Source organism: Limanda limanda, chromosome 4 (genome assembly GCF_963576545.1).
Source record: "Limanda limanda chromosome 4, fLimLim1.1, whole genome shotgun sequence".
Taxonomy (NCBI): Eukaryota; Metazoa; Chordata; class Actinopteri; order Pleuronectiformes; family Pleuronectidae; genus Limanda; species Limanda limanda.
Genome location: NC_083639.1, coordinates 26721717 through 26741716, shown reverse-complemented (window position 1 = coordinate 26741716; position 20000 = coordinate 26721717). Strand labels below are relative to the sequence as shown.

Here is a 20000-nt window from a genome sequence, read left to right as displayed (position 1 = left end):
GGAGTGTGGCGTTCTCCAGTGGACAGAGGAGGTCCGGCCCTCTCAGCCTGACCCAGCAGGAAGACAGGGAAAACTTTATCTAAATCGAATTTAGTTTCAAAACGAGGCTTACCTCCTTTTGGAAGTAGGTGGTGCTATCGCTATCACTACACTAGACTAATAGATCTGTTCAGGTCAAAAACACTCTTGTCTCTTCAGATTTTATAAATCTTTCACCTTTACATCTAAGACATCAAAGGAATCTAACACCACTGACACTGACATTAAAAGCAAACTGACAACAAATAATTATTTGCTAAATGAATCCTCTGAAGTGTTCTTTAGCAGCCAAGAGCAGTTCATCAAAGTTTAAAACATGTCACTTCCTGTAGCCAGCAGGTGGCGCTGTAATGATGAGTCAATATTGATGGATCTGATCAGGGCGGGACTGTGAATGTGTGAATGAGGTTTTGAGGCTGAAAGAACAATGAACAGAGGAGTTATAACAAATCCCTCCTTTTTTTGGCGAATCTTCAAAATGTCACACCACTGTTACACCGTGTGATGAAATCATACTGAGGTAGTTTATATCTCCATCTTGTTGAGATGACAGTCACAGAAGTTGAAGTTGATCTAATGAATTTGATTTTTTTTACATGTCGGCCAATTTAAACATTTTCACCACTTCTTCACCACTCTAGTTTTCTGCAAATTTTGGTAAGAATTTGAGCATGTTAAAGCCCTCAAACAGCCAATTAATTTTCCTGACAAAAAAAAAAAATAATCCTTACAATTTCAATAGGCCCTCACTGTCTGTCAGTGCTGGGGCCCGAAAAAACAACTTCAAAAAATGGAGGGAAAGTCCATGGTTTCATAATTTTCTACAATAGGACTTGAGCAGGCCGCTAGTGCTTGAATGAGAAAAACGTCCATCCATAAATCCATTGATTGAATTGATTGAATATTTATTTAAGCCTCGGAAGACACATTGAGGGATAAGACCCTCATTTACAATGGTGCCGAGGGTACAATAAAAAAGTTGATACATTAAAAGTTAATACATTGAATAAATAGGAATGAAATAAATATGCATATATCTATATACACAGTAATACAAGGTATAAAACAACTCGTCAATAAAATACTATGGCCAAGTCAACTAGCAGTTACAGTCATTGCAGGAGAAGTCAGCTGTACATGAGACCAGACTCGAGGACTCTGTCAGTGAAACAAATGAGCACAACTTTAAAGATTTTTGGACCTCATTCCCAATGTAGGGTGCTTTATAACAGAAAGCTGTCTTCCCCAAGATGGTCTTAACACGAGGCAGATATAAGGAAAGCCATCCTTACATCCATCCCTCCATCCTTACATCCCTCCGTTAACGACTCATTAAAATAACTCAAGATGTAGACCACATGGTCCAGCGGCAGCATTGAGAGGTGAGAGCATCACCACCCAGTCAGAGCTCAGTATGTAAATGAGGTGTTAATCACCAACATGGCTGCAGGCTTCGGGCTCATGAGACACGAGAGCCAGAGCGACGGCCCGAGAGGAGCCGCTCGGGTCCTTCTCCAGCTCTTTGTCTCAGATCGGATCAGTTTTGTGAGTCACGAGGTCAGACGCGAGCCGGCGTCACTGTTTTTAATGAGGTCTGTGAAGATGGCAGCCGGCAGCAGTGGAGGTCAGCCCCCCCCCCCCACCGCTTCTACCCCTACAGCGTTGATTCTCAGGCAAAACCTTTTCCAGTCTGCTCTGCCGCCAGCTCCGCAGCTCAGCTCTTTGTGTGTTGGGTGGGGGAGGGAGGGAGGGAGCTTTGCATGCGGTGAAGCAGCCGGAACCTCCTCAACTGCTCGTTGTCCATTTTGAAAAGGTTGCCTCATCACAGATGCTCTAGATGTGGCTCATATGTAGAATCACACTGCTCCGTGTTTCCCAGTTAGCGTTGGATCTGCTCACTTGGACGGCAGAGGGACGAGGTCAGGCTGGTTGTTTGGTGTCTTGAATGTCAGCAGCAGAGAAGTCGGGCTATTTAAAGCGAAGGCACAGAGTGACGGAGCGTTTGGGTTCTTCGGCCGGAGCCAGAGTTCAACGCAGCAGAATAACAACAAACGTGTCATCCAGTGAGATCAGAGCAGCCGAGGAGAGGAAGCAGGTTCCATCCTAAACAACATGGCTGCTTTCACACTGTCTGGGTCAACAAAACACGTTTCCTGTGTTCGAATGTTTCTATGTTTACGACGTAGACATCGAACACTGGCCCAGCGTTTGGTGGTTTTCGTGAAAACTACAATAATAGATAAAAGTATTTGTTAGTAAGGAAATCCAAGAAAGGATCATCATTTCCTTTTATATTCAAACAGATGTAGGGTTAGAGGATGTGGAGGTTTTGCGTTTTAAAGCTGATTGTCACTAAAATATTAAATGATTAACTTCAACAAAACCCAACAATAATTCCAATATCAATTCATTTGTGATTATTAGCCAAATACGTAGCTTGACTTTCATTCGTCCAGACTGAAATATTGAGACGTGGAAGGATGCCCATGAAATAAAGAAGAAATCTCCATCGTCTCCCATCCTGATTAAAAATTACGTAATCTCACACCCCCATGAGTTAAGTAGGTTAAGCTTCACTACTCTGCTCTGTAGTGATCGTGGTATGGATCCGTGAATATCACAGATACACACTCAGTTGCCATTCCTGACTTTTCATCCTGTTTTTATGCCTGAAAATACTAATTCAAACCTGCTCTGAGCTGAGTTTCATAGCTTTCACACATGAACTCCAGAAAATATGTGGAAAATTGGGTGCAGACTTTGCCTTTGACATATGAAGACGCGTTCACAACAAGGGGAAGATGTCCGGAGCGTTAAGGTGAGAGGTGGCGACTGAGCAGAGAGATGTCATGATGTAAATCCACTGAGGAATACAAAGTGTTTTTGTTCACAGCACATCGACACACCCGCTTACTCATTGTGGATTTTCCAGACATTTTCCTGCTGAATTCTCACGGGTCCTCACTCACAGTCAAATTTGTGTCAAAGATCTGCAGCAACCGACTCTGACGTTTGCGTCGTAAATAGGAAAATGTCCGGACTTCAGTTCATGTGAGGAAGCAGCTTTACAGACTTGCTGGTGAACAAAGTGGAGAATCAGAAACCGAGGAGCCGGATATTCTATTCAGGAGTCGGTGGAGAACAAGTCAGAGGGAAAATGAGCCTGAATGTTGAAATGACTCCATGGTGTTAATAATAAAGAAAATAAGTTATAAGATAGATGGAATTTGTTTTATAGTTTTATTCTAGTGATCAAAAAACTCTTTACATATCTTTTACAATTCAAATATCCAGTAGACACACAGCAGCATGACAAGCACAGTCATACACATCGGTCCCTTCTATTTACCTGATATTTGTTTCCATCAGGATCCATGAATTAAAGTCCCTAACTCACCATGTGAGTCGGGATACAAAGATCCTTCCAACAAGTTTCATGGAAATCTGCTCAGTAGTTTTTACGTGATCCTGTCGATAAACAAACTGTTTTGTAGTTATTGTTTTTTTAAATCGCATTTGTCTCTGCAGAGACCGGACCAAACAACACGTGCCAAGAAAGAGCAAAACAAGGAGCTGAAAGAGTCACAGCTGCTCCACAGCTCCCAGAAACACAATCATTTAAAATATAAAAATACTTTTTCGTTTCAGAAAAACTGACAACTTTCATTCTTAGTTGGATGTGGATGAACTGTCCAAAGCTGAACCACATTGCAGTCAGTAGTTATTGTGGTTTGTACACAGCTCCAGTTGTTCTGTTTCAACTGGTTTCGCTAATCCAGGTCCAGAATCTTTGGAGGTTCTGCTGGTTCATCTCCTGGACTGGTTTCCTGTAGGAAGGAGAGAGAATGATCAAACCAGGAAACGGACACTAATAATTACTGTTCAGTTTGCAGGGCTGTTCACAAATAACTTTCAACTGTTCCTCAAGTAAAGAGTCGTGAGAACTGACTGAAGTCATAAAGAAACACAAACAGCAGCTGGGTTTCCAATCAACTGTTCAAATCTGTTTTCTATCTTCAAAACCACAATTTGAGGAATCCCTTCTGACATTTAAAACTTACCTACATTAAGTGTTGAAACAACAATAAAAACAAGGTTTTGGTTTTAAACAATTTTTCTTCCTGTGTCTATGTTTCCCTCCTCCCACTGGGGGCCCCGGTCACCGTTGTAACCAGATACTCAGCTGATGACGCAGCAAATGCTTTGAATAAATGGTTGACTGCGATTTGGCTAATTAGACAGATTGATTCATTGGGGCCATTTTTAGTGTGTATGTCACAGACACATTTCTACTAAAATTTGACTATTGACGGAGGCCTGTTCCACTGCCGACAAAAGCCTCATCCAAAGTTGGGAAAAAGGTGTTTTGTTTTTTTTAAAGATCATTTTGTGCATCATCACCTTTAAAGTGTGTAGAATTTAGTGACATCTAGTGGTGAAGTTGCACGTTGCAGCTGAACACCCTCACCCTCCCCTTCCAAACATGAAGGAGAAGCCTTCAGTTTTCATAAAAACTTGAAAGGTTTAGTTTGTTCAGTTTGGGCTCCTGTAAAAAAACATGGCTGCCTCCATAGAGAGTACTCTCTCCCGATGTAAATATAAAGTATTCAAATATAAAGTATTTAAATATAAATTCTAGGCTAAAGAAAACCACAACTTGTACAACAGTAGAAACACACTCATGAAAACATCACTAGGATTGTTTTCAAGCTCCAACAAGAGTCTGTTGGAATCCAGCAACACGGAGGGAAAACATAGAAATGTGTTGTGGTTTAACAAAGCTGCTGATAAAAACAGATTCAGGTAAATGTTGAGATCGGCCCACTCACCCCAAACGGCTCGGTGAAGGCCCTGGAGCCGCTGTACAGAGGGTTGGGGATCGAGACCAGCGCTGGTTTGTTGTTGCCTCCGGCTGCAGCGTCCTCATCCTCATCCTGTCACAGAGGAAACACACAGACAGCTGTTCACAGGACGACACTGAACCCCTGATTAACTTCAAATCTGTTCAAACCACAAGGATTTAAATATCAATATCAGATCTTCCAGCATTAAGATCTGTTCAACAATGATAAAACAACGAGTTTTGTGGAAATCCATCCATGCGTTGTTGAGCTAAAGCAAACCTTCATGTATGGCTACATCGTGCTAACTACGTAGTCCATATACTCGTTAAAAATGCCTAAGAGAAGACTTTACTTTCCCATTTCAACCTTCAGGTCCCCATGAGAACATACTGGGAGAAACTTACCCTGAAGTATTGGAAGCGGAAGGCATCGGTCTTGTGTTTGAAGACGTAGTAACCGAGCGCAGCCAACACACATGCCAATAACAACGAAACCAAGATGGCTGCCACTGTGCCGCTGGAGTGGCCGTGGCCTTTGGAGGCGTCATAGTAGATCTGGAGATGGCAGTTACAACAAACACAAACAGGTAATGACAATTAATACACATGCAAGGACAACAGATGAGCCCTATTGATCACTACCACTTGATGTCACACACCACTACACTGTTACCATGGAAACGTGACTCGCAGCATCGTTCCCCCAGAGGAAGATCAAATCTCAAGTAGGTCAATGATCAATTAGTGTTTTGGATCCGGATCAGAGGACAAACAGGACGTGTCCCCCTGCTCACGTGTCCACAGGGACGTCCTGGTCTGGACCACAGACGGTAAATACACACTCCTTCTTCTCACATGTTTGTTCCAGTGCTCATGTTTCAGGTGAACTCAGTTTTAATTAGTATCCAGATCTTTTTCAGCTTTTTTTCTAGAATGTGAGAGGAAGTGGAGAAGCATCACACATCTTGTGTGGTGTACGGATCTTTGTGATAGTGGAGTGTTCAACCGTTTCCTGAGTGAACAATGTGAGTTCAGACTGCAGTGAAGTGTTGGTGGCTGCTGAGTGCTGTGGAGAACTCGCTGACCTTGTGTAGATGTGTGATAATAATGTGATAACACTCAGAGGAGGAGCACCAAGGCCTGTTCCTGGTTCATCCTCCACAGAGACTCTGCTCTGACACTCAGGATGTGGTTAAAAAGAAAGATGTGTTTGCTAAAACCTACAGTTTGTTGTCTAATGGAAGCTAATGAGCTATCAAATATTCAGTTTAACCTTGAAACATGGCCTCACGTCCCTCCTTTCAGTTGCTGATCAGTTAGGAAAATGGGACATGAAAACCATTTGTCACATTCTCTGTGTTTATATGAATTAAACACCGGGATCACAGCAGTACAAACAGTATTCTGTTCATTTGAGCGTCACTCCCTGAGCGTCAGAGGAAAATGGCCGTCGTGTGAATACGGTCTATTGTCAACAGCTCAGGGTTAAACCGTCTTCACTCACCGCGGGCGGGGGGGCAGTCAGTGGCGCATCGATGATGTGAATGATCCCGTTTACAGCAGGAATGTCCCAGTCCAACAGCAGCCGCTTGTTCACCAGTTTCATGGTCTGAGGGGAAACAAAAGCAATAATCAATATTAATAACATGGGAAAACATTCATTAAGCATTTTCTAAGCTGCAATAACAATTTAATACACTTGCTAACAACTATAACACATCGGCTGGAAACCAGTCATGAATTAAAATATAGGAAAACACTTCAGGACATTCAGAACTTATCCTGTAGAGCACGACATGTTTGATGGTTCAGTTCAGTGTCCATTAATAAGAACATCGGTGGGTTGCCAGGTTGTGGAAAATCCTTCTCCAGTGTGACACTTTTGTCTTATTACCTTATTTCAATGTGCTGCAGAACATCTGGAACATCTGCCACATTTTGATTTTTAAACACATTGACAGCCAGAGGAAGGATTGTTGTTGTCTTGTCCCTGGGGACAAACCCCGAACCCTGGGGAAAAGACGACTAGCGCAGCTGCTTAGTCATTTCAAGTGCTTGTGCAACATGAATGTTAATTCTTTAACTTTGAGGTTGAATATTTACCTCTAAAAATGTCTTCTCCTAAAACAACTTGTGCTAATTCAAAGTCATTTAGGAAAGTCTCCCTGATAAAGTGTCAAGCTGGAGAAGGATTTTCCACAACCTGGCAACCCAAAGGCTGTTATTTGTGGTTGCTGATCAACGATTAAATAAGCTACGTATTACAGCTTCTTAATAGTGACTTATTCATTTGAACTTAAATACTCAACAGTAATTTAAATTTTCTGTTAGCTGCTGACAGCTACATGAATGTGTCACAAGACATTTCTTACATGTGTTGCAAATAAATGCTAAGTTGTGGGACCATGAACGTCTGATGTCTTCTTACATTTTCCTGTTTGGATTAATGGACCAGTGTGTGTGTGCGTGTGTGTGTGTGTGTGTGTGTGTGTGTGTGCGTACGCCTGTGTGTGTGCGCCTGTGTGAGTGTGTGAGTGTGTGTGCGCGTGTTTCTGACCTCGTTGTTGCCGTGGGTAACGGTCAGGTTGAACCCGAGCCTCGATGTGATGACTTCCTCAGGCCTCAGATCTTTGAACAGTCGTCTGCTGTGATTGGTTGAGATGTGATACTCCAGATCTCTGCCAGACAGAGTCTGACGACACAAACACAGAATAGAAACAGAACAGAAGTCACCAGCCGCTCAGTGTGAACCTGTGTCTTCTGATTCAAGTTCAGTTCTGAAGGTTAAAATGAGTGTAGAGCCGACTCTTTCTTCAAAATGGAAGCACAGCATAATGGTAAAAAGGTAAATACTAAACGAAACATCGTCAAATGTAATCAAACACTAAAAACACTTTTAACTGGTGAACAAGCAGAGGTGAGTAAATACAAAATAGTAGTTACAGTATCTCCAAATATGTCTATTTCACAATATGTATTCATACCTGATCATTTCAACCTCATAGAACTTGTGTAGATGTTCTTGTAAAATGTATTGATTAAATGTAAAGTGTCTTGTATGTATTGTATAGTCGTAGTCAGATTAATAGATGTAAGCAACACTTTAACAATCAATAATGTAAAAATAAGTGTTATTGAAATTAGTCATTCGTAAGCAGTGATAGATTTTGTACATCACCTGGTTTGGGCTGAAGCCGTTATTATAAGGAACAAACAGTGTGACCTCTGACTTCCTGTGAGTGAGGAATTCAACGAGCTGTTTGCCATCTGGGGTCGAGTCCCTATAATCCATCAGTAACTAGAGAGAGAGAGAGAGAGAGAGAGAGAGAGAGAGAGAGAGAGAGAGAGAGAGAGAGAGAGAGAGAGAGAGAGAGTAACCTCACAGGCATAAATAAACTAGAAGAGCACTTAACTCCGCCCAACAGTCTCCTGATAAAACCACATTTAAAATCCCTAGGTCAGGATTTTTATTGGGATCTGCACCAAATTGCACACACTCATAGATATCATTCAGATCCATGTATTATTCTCTGAGAGACGCTCTCTTTGCTTAATCCTGCTAACACAAAGACAAACAAACAAACAACAATAAAAACATAACCTCCTTGGTGAAGCAGAATTATCGAAATGGTCCAAGCGTCACTTTTACCTTGTAGAAGATGGAGAAGCTGCTATATGTTGCCAGAACGTTTGTCAGGACGCCGTGACAGAAGTCTCCGTCTCCGACGTAACCAGTGGGACATGTACACGACACATCTGCACACACACACACAAATACCAGTGGTGTATAAAGTACTTGAAAGCCATACTTGAGTAAAAGTACAGATATCTTACCTGAAAGTGACTTCGGTAAAAGTAAAAGTCTCCCGTCAGAAAAATGACTTGAGTAAAAGTCTTAAAGTAGCTCATATTAAACGTACTTAAGTATCAAAAGTATCTGGTGTTGACATTTAGTATCAAAAGTAAAAGTACAAGTACCAGAATTAAAAATGCAAAGTGCTTTTTATAGAAGGTCTAAGTCGTCATTTAAAAGTTGATATGATTGAACGTGATTGAACGTGTAATATCAAAGATTGGCGACTTCCAGTTGCGTTTTCCGTTACGTTCCCTCATGTCTTTAAACGGAACTGTTGTTGTACTGTTCCTTGAGAAAAAAAAAATGAAAAAAATGATAAAAAAATAAATACTATATATATAATATAACTCAAATAGTAATGGACTAGTGCGTAAAGCCCGTGTTGCGCTAACCTCCGCTGCTCAAGTAACGAGACAGTTTTGAGAATGTAGGAAGTAGAAAGTACCGAAATCGGTGTTCAAATGTAACGAGTAAAAGTAAAAAGTAGTCAGAAAAATAAATACTCAAGTAAAGTACAGATATGTGAAAAATCTACTTAAGTACAGGAAAGAAGTATTTGTACTTTGTTACTTCCCACCACTGACAAATACACACACACACACACACACACACACATACACACACACACACACACACACACACACACACACACACACACACTGATATGAAAAGGTTTACTTGGACTCTGGCGTACTAATGACATCATTTATACCATATGATCTTGTCTCTTATCTGATTGGTTGCCCGATTTAATATAAATCCTTTCCAGACTTAAAGTGATGTCATGATGATGTCATTCTTCTTTATGATCATAACATATTGTATCTACGGTCCTTCAGCATGCAGATACCTCAAAATGCTTTTTGAACTACGCATGATGTCATTTCCTGACGTCTCTGTGACTTCATCATGACGTCATTTGGAAGTGAATCATTTTCTGACCAATACAAGCTCTCGATCCCCGACCTGGATCTGAGCTGTGCTGCCGCAGTACCTCTGAGCCTGTAGCAGTAGGTGTCGTACTTGCTGCTCTGGTCCACGGGTTCTTTGTACATCACCAGGCCCACGTGGTTGTCTCCACATCTGACAGAAGGGAAGCGGGTCGGGTAGCCCACTCTCCCCCCCTCGATCCAGCCGGCCACGCACAGATGCATCCCCAGCTGTCAGGACCGGAGAAGAAGGACAGCAGCATGATGGATGACTGATCACATGTCCCAGCATGCACTGCTGCGGTCGGAGCAGCAGATCCATGAGAAGGAATGTTCACAATTAACTGGAACACGTTGTTAACAAAAGCACAAATCACCCTGAAGCTGTATGATACATCCGTCAGGTGCTTTTCTATCAAAAGGTGAACTAAGCATCTCCCTCTGGATTTCTGATAATCGCCTGCGTCAAAAATAAATCTGGCCTCATAGATTCAGGAGTGAGATGATGAGATCGATATTAATGAATTAACAGATTGATGAAGTGTTTGTCAGTGTGTTCATCAGTATTTTCTAAAAGGGTTCTGCAATCTCCTAATTTACAGTCTTGGCTGCGTCTTCAGTTTTCTCTTTCTCCTGAGTGTGTGTGTGTGTGTGTGTGTGTGTGTGTGTGTGTGTGTGTGTGTGTTTCCTGGCTCCCTGATTGCTGACCAGCCTTCACACCTGCGCCTCAACTCCTCATCAACCCTGGTTCTTCCTTGTTTGGTCGTTCACGGGCCACGACAGATGTGTGTATTCGACCCTGTCTCTCTCTCACGTCTCTGGATTAATCACTGGTTGCGCTTTAATGTTTAGGATTTTTTTTTAGGGGAGGTTCCTAATGAGCCCAAGTAAGAAAGTAAGTAAGTCTGCCCAACGCCTTTTCTAATAAATACACTGTGTGTGTGTGTGTGTGTGTGTGTGAGGTGAACTGAGCAGTCGGTTGTCTCTATTGAACCCCCCCCCCCTCTGGAGGTGGTTTACCTGCTGTGCGTCTCCCAGCTGGGTGAAGTTGGCCAGAGCGGCGCCCTCGGCCTGGCAGGCGGCGGCGGCCTCGGTGTAGTTCATCTTGTACTTCCCCTCTGGAGAGCGCAGGTGGTACACTCCAGCTGTGTTGGCTGAACCACAATGATAATATTAGACAATACACGCTGATTACTGACACCAAGTACCAGTCATCTCTGGAAAAATTGACATAATTAAAATAACCAGTGCTCAACGAGCCTTAATGAGCTCAGGGTCTTAACGAGTTGTGGGCGTCGCCCGTTGTTCTCCGACTGGGAGCTTGTGGGTTTTTGTCTACGAGTTCCAGAAACGTCACTATTCAAACCCAGACCAACTAAACCAGGTCTTCCATAACATCCCCATCGTAACATGAACACTCCAAAGGTCAGCTACTGTCGAAGCTACGGTTACCATGGCAACTGCATTGAGCAGCACTGTGGAGACAAAATGGCTCCCGCTCCAAAGAAGCAACACAACACATGATTACACTGGTAGCTGCAGGCTCAGTTCAACTGTGGTTGACACAGTGACATAAATTAACTGGTGTTACAGGATGGATTTTGTGTTGCCATGGTGATAAGAATATCTGGTGTTACAGGGAGGATATGATGGACCTTTTATTGTTAGGTGTTACCGTGGTAACAAGATATTATGGATGAGTTGCTGTTTTAATAACGGGCAGTGCAAGTATGTTACCATGGTAATAAACTTAACTAGCATTGTATTACCATGTTATTGCATTTCTGATGTGTTACCTTGGCGATAGTTAATGTTATGGATGTGTTACCAGTTAAAAAAGACTTAAGTATTTGTTTCGCATGGTCGTTATCGCAGATGTGTTACTATTCTAATACAAATCTGTATGGTGTGTTACCAAGTAACTGCAGGTGTGGGTTCAAGGCACTTCTCAAGTGTTACCATGGTAATAGATCCATCATGTGTTGCTGTTGTGATGAACATCAGTGCAGATGTGTTACCATGATAATGCAGGTCCTTGCAGGAGGCCACTGGGTGGCAGTCTCCGTTACGTTCCAGGCAGCGGTCAACAGGGGGCGCCAGCTTCTCCAGACACTGGACTCCATTCCCCACGTAGCCCGACAGGCACTCACAAGTCCGCTCGTTCTGCAAGAACCAACCACAGAGCGACCAGGTTCAAACCCAAAATCTGTTCTGTGTTCGGATGCAGTTGGTCAGTTAACCTGTTGTCCGGACACTGTGAGGGAGTTTGAACTGACTTGCTTTGAGCAGCCGATAAGACTGATTGTGTTTCACGTGTCTGTTTGTAAGTAGCTAGCAGCTCGACGTGACGAGGCTGGAGGAAAGTCTGTTGTGGACGACTTCTCGCCAACACCCTTGAGGATGAAACACGATCAAATTTGTTTTGGAGTGAAGCCATAAATGTTTGAGCCGAGATCTGAAGAGAGCTGTTCATTTTCATAAGACGCAAAAAAGTCATTGGTACATATTTGGCAAATAATATAAATACACAATCTCTGTTAATATTAGACCTCTACATGTTTAATCTCAATAGAGGTAGGTAATGTATACAAAGTTTGAATTCTATCATCAGATGACTTGCATGTACAGACAGTGACTCACCGGACCGGTGAACTTGCAGGAGGCGAAGTCGCTGCAGCCGCCGTTTGTCTCCTCCACACACCTGGAACACAGAGAGCAAATCCAGCAGTTGGACGTCACAACTCCAACTAACAACACGTTGATATGAAACCGTGTTTGAACGCTGCTCCACCGACCTGTTGATGGGTTCGCAGGAGAAGCCGTCACCTTGGTAACCACTCTGACAGGTGCAGTTGACGACCAGTCCCGTCTGGTTGCAGTCGGCGCTCTGGTGACAGCCGCCGTTGTACTCGGAGCAGAGGTCTGGAGCTGCAGAGCGTTAAATCAAACTTATCTCACGCCGAGGACTGTAAACGTGTCACCTTCAGATTTACACCTCAGCATTATTCCTGCCAAACCTTTCTTTGAAGAGGCTACGCTCAAAGTTTTTATAATAATGTCTGAAAATGATGTCACAATGTGAAAGGAGATTCTCAAAGTGATCAACTGAATCTGTGGCGCCCCTCATCTTACAGAGGGTTCTGTTTAGATGTCCCACATTAAGCTTAGATAAAGTATTTGTCCCCTGGTGGCTGGCTTCGGTATAGGTAATAGACACTGCCTCCTCTATGTTGGTGAATGGGACATGGACAAATATAAAAAACTCAAAGTACTCGTCAAATACATTTTTCAAGATGGTTTCTCTCAGTTCAGGTAGTTCTCATCACACTGATGTATATTCATGTGCTGTTAAAATTGATCATTTATCTCATATAATAAGAGAATAAGAGAAAGTGGATCCACCTCGTCCATCTGTATATCAAATATATGAGTCTGACCCACCTTAGTGTTTTTTGTGAAGTTTCACTGTTCTCTCTGATTATTTTAGATGCAGCAAGTGGCTGTTATCACGGGAAAAAAGCTCCACAAACCCAGAGAACATCACCTGCTCGGCACCAAACATCAGGCCCAGTTACAGACAAGCTGGTGAACGTAGTGCAGCATTTAGCAGCTGAAGAGACAAACTGTTTCCCTCAGGAAGTGGGTAGAGAAAGACATCACTGGTTTGATATAAAGATGGATGATGCATCTCCACTTCCTTCCATTGTGCAAACAATTACAGATACAGATGCCGTCATAGCGCTTTCATTCATCCATGTCCCATCCACTAACATGGTGGGGACGGAGTTTACAACCTATACTGCAGACAGACCCCAGGGGGCGGTCAAGACAATTTGGCTTCACTTTTTGAAATGTCTTATTATTCATGTTGCTACTTTAACTCAGGGTCACTGTCATCATGTGGACAACAGTCTGCAGACATTCATTATCTCGGGCTGGTTAAAGCTCCTGAGCTGCAGAACACTCACGTGGCTCTGGACCGCAGAAGCTTCCGTTTCCACGAAACCCGGCTTTACACCGACACCCAGCACCGAGCACGCAGTCGGCCTGGGCATGACACTGCCGGCACTCCTCTGGGATCGAGCCTGTCGAGACAGACAGATGATTCATCACCGGTGGAAAGGATGTGAGAAGGTTCACAAGGCTCTGAACCGAAAATACAGTCCAGGAGTTCATATGAGCAAAATGTCTGCAAATAACTTCTAGAGAAAACTCATGTACAGCAAAGTCAATTTAAGGGATATTTCTTAATTTTAAGGACACACACACACACACACATAGGTTGCAAAGTATGGAACAAATAACACACTCATCCTTAGTTTTGGTCTTTTCACGAAATTTGTTGACAATAACAAAAATCCAGAATAAAACCAGACTTTTCTCTTTTTAACATCCTGGATTCATGTAGATCGTATTCAGAGGGAAACTCACCAATGTCAATCCGACAGGTGTCGCCCTTCCAGCCCGCTTGGCAGGTGCACGTTCCAGAACCTTCAGTGCCCTGATCACACCTGCCCTGGGGTCCACAGCGACAGGCTGAGAGAGAAGAGAGGGAGAGAAACCATGACTCCTACTGCGGAGGAGTTACTCCTGAGATGCAGAGTTCCTGCAGCAACGGTCGGGTTCATTTCCTTTTGTTTGTCACTTCAAGGCAAAGAAGAAATGGTTTTGGGGGGTTTAATCATCAGTATAAAAGTGATCCCACGTCACAGTGTGCAACAAATGTCTGGTGAACCCTAGTGACATGATATGTGTCTGTTTTGCTCTTACGCTTTGAAGATGCAGGAAAAAATGCTAAATAATTGGCCATCGGGCTGATACTTGAGGGCGTTCACCAAACTTTATTCAGGAAAAGTCTTAAAAAAATCTGCCCGAACATTCTGCTTCATTCACAGTGTTCTGTGACTGGTTGGTTTGGATCACAGCAAAATCAGCCACACTGTCAAATAGAGCACTGTCTCCAGGGATATATTACTAATTCTTTAAGGCATAATTTGATTCTAAACTCTTAGACCCCAAACAAGCTGCTTATGACTGTGACTCGATTCTCGGGGCTTAAGGAGACTGGGACTTTGCAGCGGCTGGATCCCACTTCACTGACACTTTTAAAAACAAAACCCATGCACATGTTTTCAATGGCCCTTGGGTATTACTAATAACTTTTATTGTGTATACATTTATTTAACATTTGTGTATATTTTGATATCATCTTGTATTTTGTCATTGGATTTAAATCTCGTCTTGATTAGTGTCTCATCTCCACTATCGTTCCATTTATCTTAATTTGTACAGCACAGTTTTAAATGTGTTCTATAAATAAACTAGAGGTGATTTAATTGTTTGTCAACTAAATGAAAGTCTCTCACGACTGTAACACGTGTTGTCTTGAAGGAGCTTAAAGGCAAAAGCCTGAAAAACCAGAAGACAGGAAGTCCAGGTAGGAGCCAATCAGAGCTTTACATTATGTTGTGTCATCCACGAGCTGAAGCTTCAGACTTTGTGGAAACCTGAAGACACTTTTATCCTGAATATCAGTAAGTTTCTGACTCTGGATCAGATTAGGTTGAATTCAGTATCCATGACAACCTTTCCTTGTTTCCAGCTAACAACAGCTCACACAGAAGAGGATCAGCAGCTGATTCACGTTTGGGCGTCTCTGTCCTGAGCTGGAAGCACACCCAGCTGTGTGATGGTGAGTGTGCAGTGTTGCTATGGCGACAGTCTGCTGGAGAACTGATGGGGTTCAGTGGGTGGGGTTGCAGGATTAAATCAATGCTTCAAAGATTAGTTCTTTGATAATTGTCTAATGATTTCAGTTTTTTTTTTACTCTGAGCACAGATTCAAAATATTCTCTGATATCAGCTTCTAGAATGAAGCTTCACTGCTTCTCTTTGTCCAGTGAGAATATGAACTGCACCAGATTATTGAAAATACCAATCTGGACATTTCCGAGAGTTCTCGTCCAACATGGCACAGCGGGAGTTTCAAACTGTTAAAAGAGAAGTTAACTTGTAGTAATCCTGATTATATAAGTATGTGGGTGCTGATGATACAAACTGCTGCCGGAGACATTTGTCATTTCAACTAGAAGCTTCTGCTTTAATGTAGTTTTTGCAATTGTCTCAAAGAATATATATAAAATGAGTGCTAATCTGCATATTTATCAATATGCAACTAAACTGAAATCTAACCATCAACTGGGAAGCTTTTAAAATCTGATATATGATGCTAAAGATGATGATTTTGACTGTTTCTAGCATTTATCCAGTGGGTGAAGTATCTCGGAGGATCACCTGCATGCTTATCTCTGCTGTACCTGTGCAGTTGGGGCCGAAGTAGCCGTTGCGGCAGAGTTCACAGGCTTTTCCACTGAAGCCTGAGGAGCACCTGCAGCTTCCTGAACCACGCACGCCATCGTCGCAGGTCCCGCTGGTTCCACAAGGGGCCTCCACGCCACCTGGACAGACTGGAACACAGAGGGAAAGAATAGAATCAAAAACACATTCTGATCAGAGGGCTCATCCAAAAGGAAGGTAAACCAGAGGCAGCAGAGGCGTGTCCACATCTGTATTTGATTGACAGCAGCTGGAGGGTCTGTGGTCGATGGTGCTTCATAAATTGTCTCGATGCAAAACCAGGGGGCGCCATCATGGAACGTAATACAAAGAATAACTTTCTCCCTTTTAGATTTTTCAGGGTTACTTCTGTGACAAATCTAAATGTCTGCCAAACGGGAAGATGACACACAAGCATGAAACCAACCAGAGGTGTCATGGCTACATTCTCACATCCAGTCGATATCTGCCACAGAGGAGGATTCTGATTAGTGTTGGTTGACCCACCGATCGTTCTTGTACAAATGCACCACCAGTCAGAAACAAATATATCATAACACACATGAGCAGAATGCAATGAATGATCCTGATCCTGAGCTACTGGGGAAATGAACTGTTTTACAGGGGATGGACACACTGACAGAAACTGTGGATGGTCTTCAAGTCTTGTATACTTGTTTTCCCCATCCATTGAAAAACATAATAACAATAATTGCCCTCCAGAGGCTCAAACATGGATTTTAATGATGAAATGATTAGGACTAGCGCCACCCTGAGGTCAATCTTTACATTCTTCCCACAAACAGTAAATCTCCACGAATGAACTGTGTAGAGGACACAATATTTCCTCCCATCTGTCCGTCCTCCCTCCCTCCCTTCCCACCTTCCTTCCTCCCTCCCTCCCCTCATCCCCTCCTTCCTCAGCTCCCTTACCCTGACAGTCTCGGCCGTAGTGGTTCTTGCAGCACTTCTGAATCCAGACCGGAGACAGACAGACTCTCTTACAGCCGACTCGGCCGAAAGGATTCGACGGGTAAAAACCAAAACGTCTGTAGTTCCCCCTGTGGCGAATCGCACAAGGCTCCACATTTCCCTGTAATAAAGCATGAATTACATTTATCTCCACAGTTAATGTTATGTTTTTCGTGTTTTGGGGCAGACAGGCAGCTCGTACCGTATCCTGGTGACCGATGGGGCAGGGTGGCGGGTAGCCGCATACTTCACACCTCCCCTGAGACATTTTAAAGACAGGCAGATTCAGTCCACATTCCAACAGAAGGACATTTAAAAACGACAGCAGTGTGGAGTCACACTCGAAACACTGGCACTGATAACATCAGCTGTGGAAGCTGCAGTGTTAAAGCCCGGTCACTCCAGAAAAAAAATTATATTTTCAAACCACAAATTGAGATGATCGGGACATATTTGGTTCTGTGACATGGGGACAGGATTAGTGGGTGAACTACTGCTGTTGCTAAGCTAACGGCTAACACGCTAGCTCCAGTTATATTTTACATCATTTATTAAAGTTATTAAGCTCTGTTATACAGCAAGCTTGTTAGCTCAGTCACTAATAACGGTCATTGACATTCATTGACTTTGCAAACAAATTTGGAAAAACAGTTGCTGTGACATAATGCAAAGAAATATGCAAAGAGTTCAGCGGATTCAATATTACTGCGTCTTGTCTGAGAATGTGAGCACACGGTAAATCAGTTGCACTAATAAGAGTAAAAGTAAAAGCATAACTGACGTAAGAAGTTCTGTTTTCAAGGTCGTCGCAGTGCGCTCCCAGGCCGGGCGGCTCCAGTAAATGGTCAATGCCAAAGGCCACGCCCTCTTTGAAGTTCAGGTGGGACTCCACCACCTTGGCTTGATTTTCATTAATCAACAAAGTCCCCTGAAAACACACACACACACACACACACAAACAAACCATACTGTTTTTTACAACACAACCAGAGGGAGGAGTGCAGGTGAATTTTTGTAATTAAATTTGATTGTAAGCAACATAGTGATTGCCCCCTGGTGGCTGGCTGCAGTATAGGTTTGAAACAGTGTGTATTGTCTCACCACCACGGCCTTGTCACAGCTGAATTTGAGGACAGATCCGTGCATGGTGCGGTACTGCCTGCTAAATCTAGTTAGCTGAAGGGTAGAGGTCAACTGCACACACACACACACACACACACACACACACACACGCACGCACACGCACACAAAGGAAATCATGTATGTCCAACATCCAATATTATTTGATCATATTAACTGTCACAATAATGTATCTTATTTTACCCATGTCTATGTCCTACCTTTGCGTTCCGTATGATGTGAGCCTTCACGGTGGCGGCCAGGAGCGGCTGGTGGTCGGGACTGGAGAGCAGACGCTGCTGCTCGGCCGGCAGCGAGCGGAGCGCCGCGTCCGTCGGCCACAGCACGGTGAGCGGCTGGTTGACGACCATCTGCAGCACAGGGAGCAGCCCTGCATCCTACAGGGTTCGCCACACAGATTACTAGCAGTACTTTCACTCTTCCCAGTACATTTTTTGGACCCAATGTTCATGTAAAGATATCGTATCTTTATTAATATACTGTCAGCGTGGGCAGATGTAGCTGTAGAAGAGAAACGTGTTTTCTTGTTATGGATTTACCTCCACGAGTTTGTAGAAGCGGCTGTAGCCATAAAATGCAGCTGCTGTGGTGAAGTTCATCTAAACAGAGAGGGGGGGGTCACACTCTCTGTCTATTTAATCTGATCAATCATCAATCGTTTTAAACTCAAACCGTGTCGGGCTGGAGAAGTGGTTTGTCCTGCAGCTGGTAAGGTGTCAGCAGCGAGTCGATGTGGTGAATGATTCCGTCCTTCGTGGTGTAATCACTCTTCACAATCCTCGACCTGTTGTTGATCCAGACCGAACCCTGCAGGGCGAGACAGACAGGTACAAACAAAGATGAGATGAGTAGAAAATAAAAGTCAAGACAGGGACAGTTGGACAGACACAGACAGAATCATTTTGACCCCCCTGTAATCAAATCCACCGTTTAAATCCAAATGTCATTATTTTAAATGCAACTAGAAGGAGCATCGACTGAATCGCTGCGGTTTGGTATAAATGAAAAGAATAAAAAATTATTTATAAACTTATATTAATATTGAGTTGATAATTCATAGTCTCTCTCATCCTGGTCGGACACCTGTTTGTGTGTGTTGTGTGTTACCTGCTGCACGCTGAAGTGAAGCATGTGTCCCGACAATGAGACCACACGCTCGGTTGTTTTGAGGTCACTCAAGGTCAAAATCTCACAGCCGACAAGGTGGTTAAGGCTCAAGTCAGGGAGGCGACCATACGACCTCCATTCTTCAATCTGCACGGGCGCACACACACACACACGCACACACACACACACACACACACACACACGCACACACGGATATCAATGATACACATATCATGCAATAGCAACTATGTTCAAGATGTATATTTTAATATTCTTTATTAAAAATACATTTATAGGCAAAACCAATTGTTGCATTAGATTATATACAAAAAGTAGATACTGTACTTACAATAGTTACATTGTAGATTTCCATAACAGGAGCAAAGACAGTGACCGGTCCGCCGTCATTAAGAGTCCGAGTTTTTGCTAACTGAGAAAAAAAAAAAAAAATCAGATGAACTTGTGTGACGATGGATCTGGGATCGGTTTCATGAGGCAAATTAAATCAGGTCCTGTTTAACCAGATTTAACAATCAAAGAACTAAAAACAAACAGAATAATACATCAGTGTGATAAGAACTACACAAAATAAACCTCAAACCTTTCTTTTCAAAAATGTATTAGTAGGACATTATATTATTTTTTTGCTTGGCCCATGCCCATGACCTTTGCTCCTGCCAGCCAACAGGGGGCGATCAAGATGTTGCTGCTTCACTTTTGGGGGATATTTACCAGCAAAAATCAAGATGGCGTCGGACAAAATGCCAAACTCAAGGCT

The 20000-nt window shown here is 43.0% G+C and overlaps 1 protein-coding gene across 1 annotated transcript in view; it reads right to left on the bottom strand.

The window, feature by feature from the left end:
* Positions 1-3265: 3265 nt before the first annotated feature.
* The window catches only part of stab1 (stabilin 1), a 55529-nt gene continuing 38794 nt past the window's right edge, over positions 3266-20000 (bottom strand). The window contains exons 47-70 of the mRNA XM_061070599.1: positions 19572-19652; positions 19223-19369; positions 18788-18922; positions 18655-18714; positions 18316-18492; positions 18077-18169; positions 17757-17903; positions 17178-17234; positions 16937-17096; positions 15985-16134; positions 14099-14203; positions 13636-13752; positions 12463-12595; positions 12308-12368; positions 11686-11830; positions 10688-10821; positions 9733-9898; positions 8532-8638; positions 8061-8180; positions 7440-7574; positions 6387-6491; positions 5288-5437; positions 4869-4973; positions 3266-3866 (exon numbers count right to left, since the gene is read on the bottom strand). Coding sequence (XP_060926582.1) covers positions 3810-3866; positions 4869-4973; positions 5288-5437; positions 6387-6491; positions 7440-7574; positions 8061-8180; positions 8532-8638; positions 9733-9898; positions 10688-10821; positions 11686-11830; positions 12308-12368; positions 12463-12595; positions 13636-13752; positions 14099-14203; positions 15985-16134; positions 16937-17096; positions 17178-17234; positions 17757-17903; positions 18077-18169; positions 18316-18492; positions 18655-18714; positions 18788-18922; positions 19223-19369; positions 19572-19652 — 2847 coding nt within the window. The 3' untranslated portion in view covers positions 3266-3809. The remainder of the gene's footprint in view (positions 3867-4868; positions 4974-5287; positions 5438-6386; positions 6492-7439; positions 7575-8060; positions 8181-8531; positions 8639-9732; positions 9899-10687; positions 10822-11685; positions 11831-12307; positions 12369-12462; positions 12596-13635; positions 13753-14098; positions 14204-15984; positions 16135-16936; positions 17097-17177; positions 17235-17756; positions 17904-18076; positions 18170-18315; positions 18493-18654; positions 18715-18787; positions 18923-19222; positions 19370-19571; positions 19653-20000) is intronic.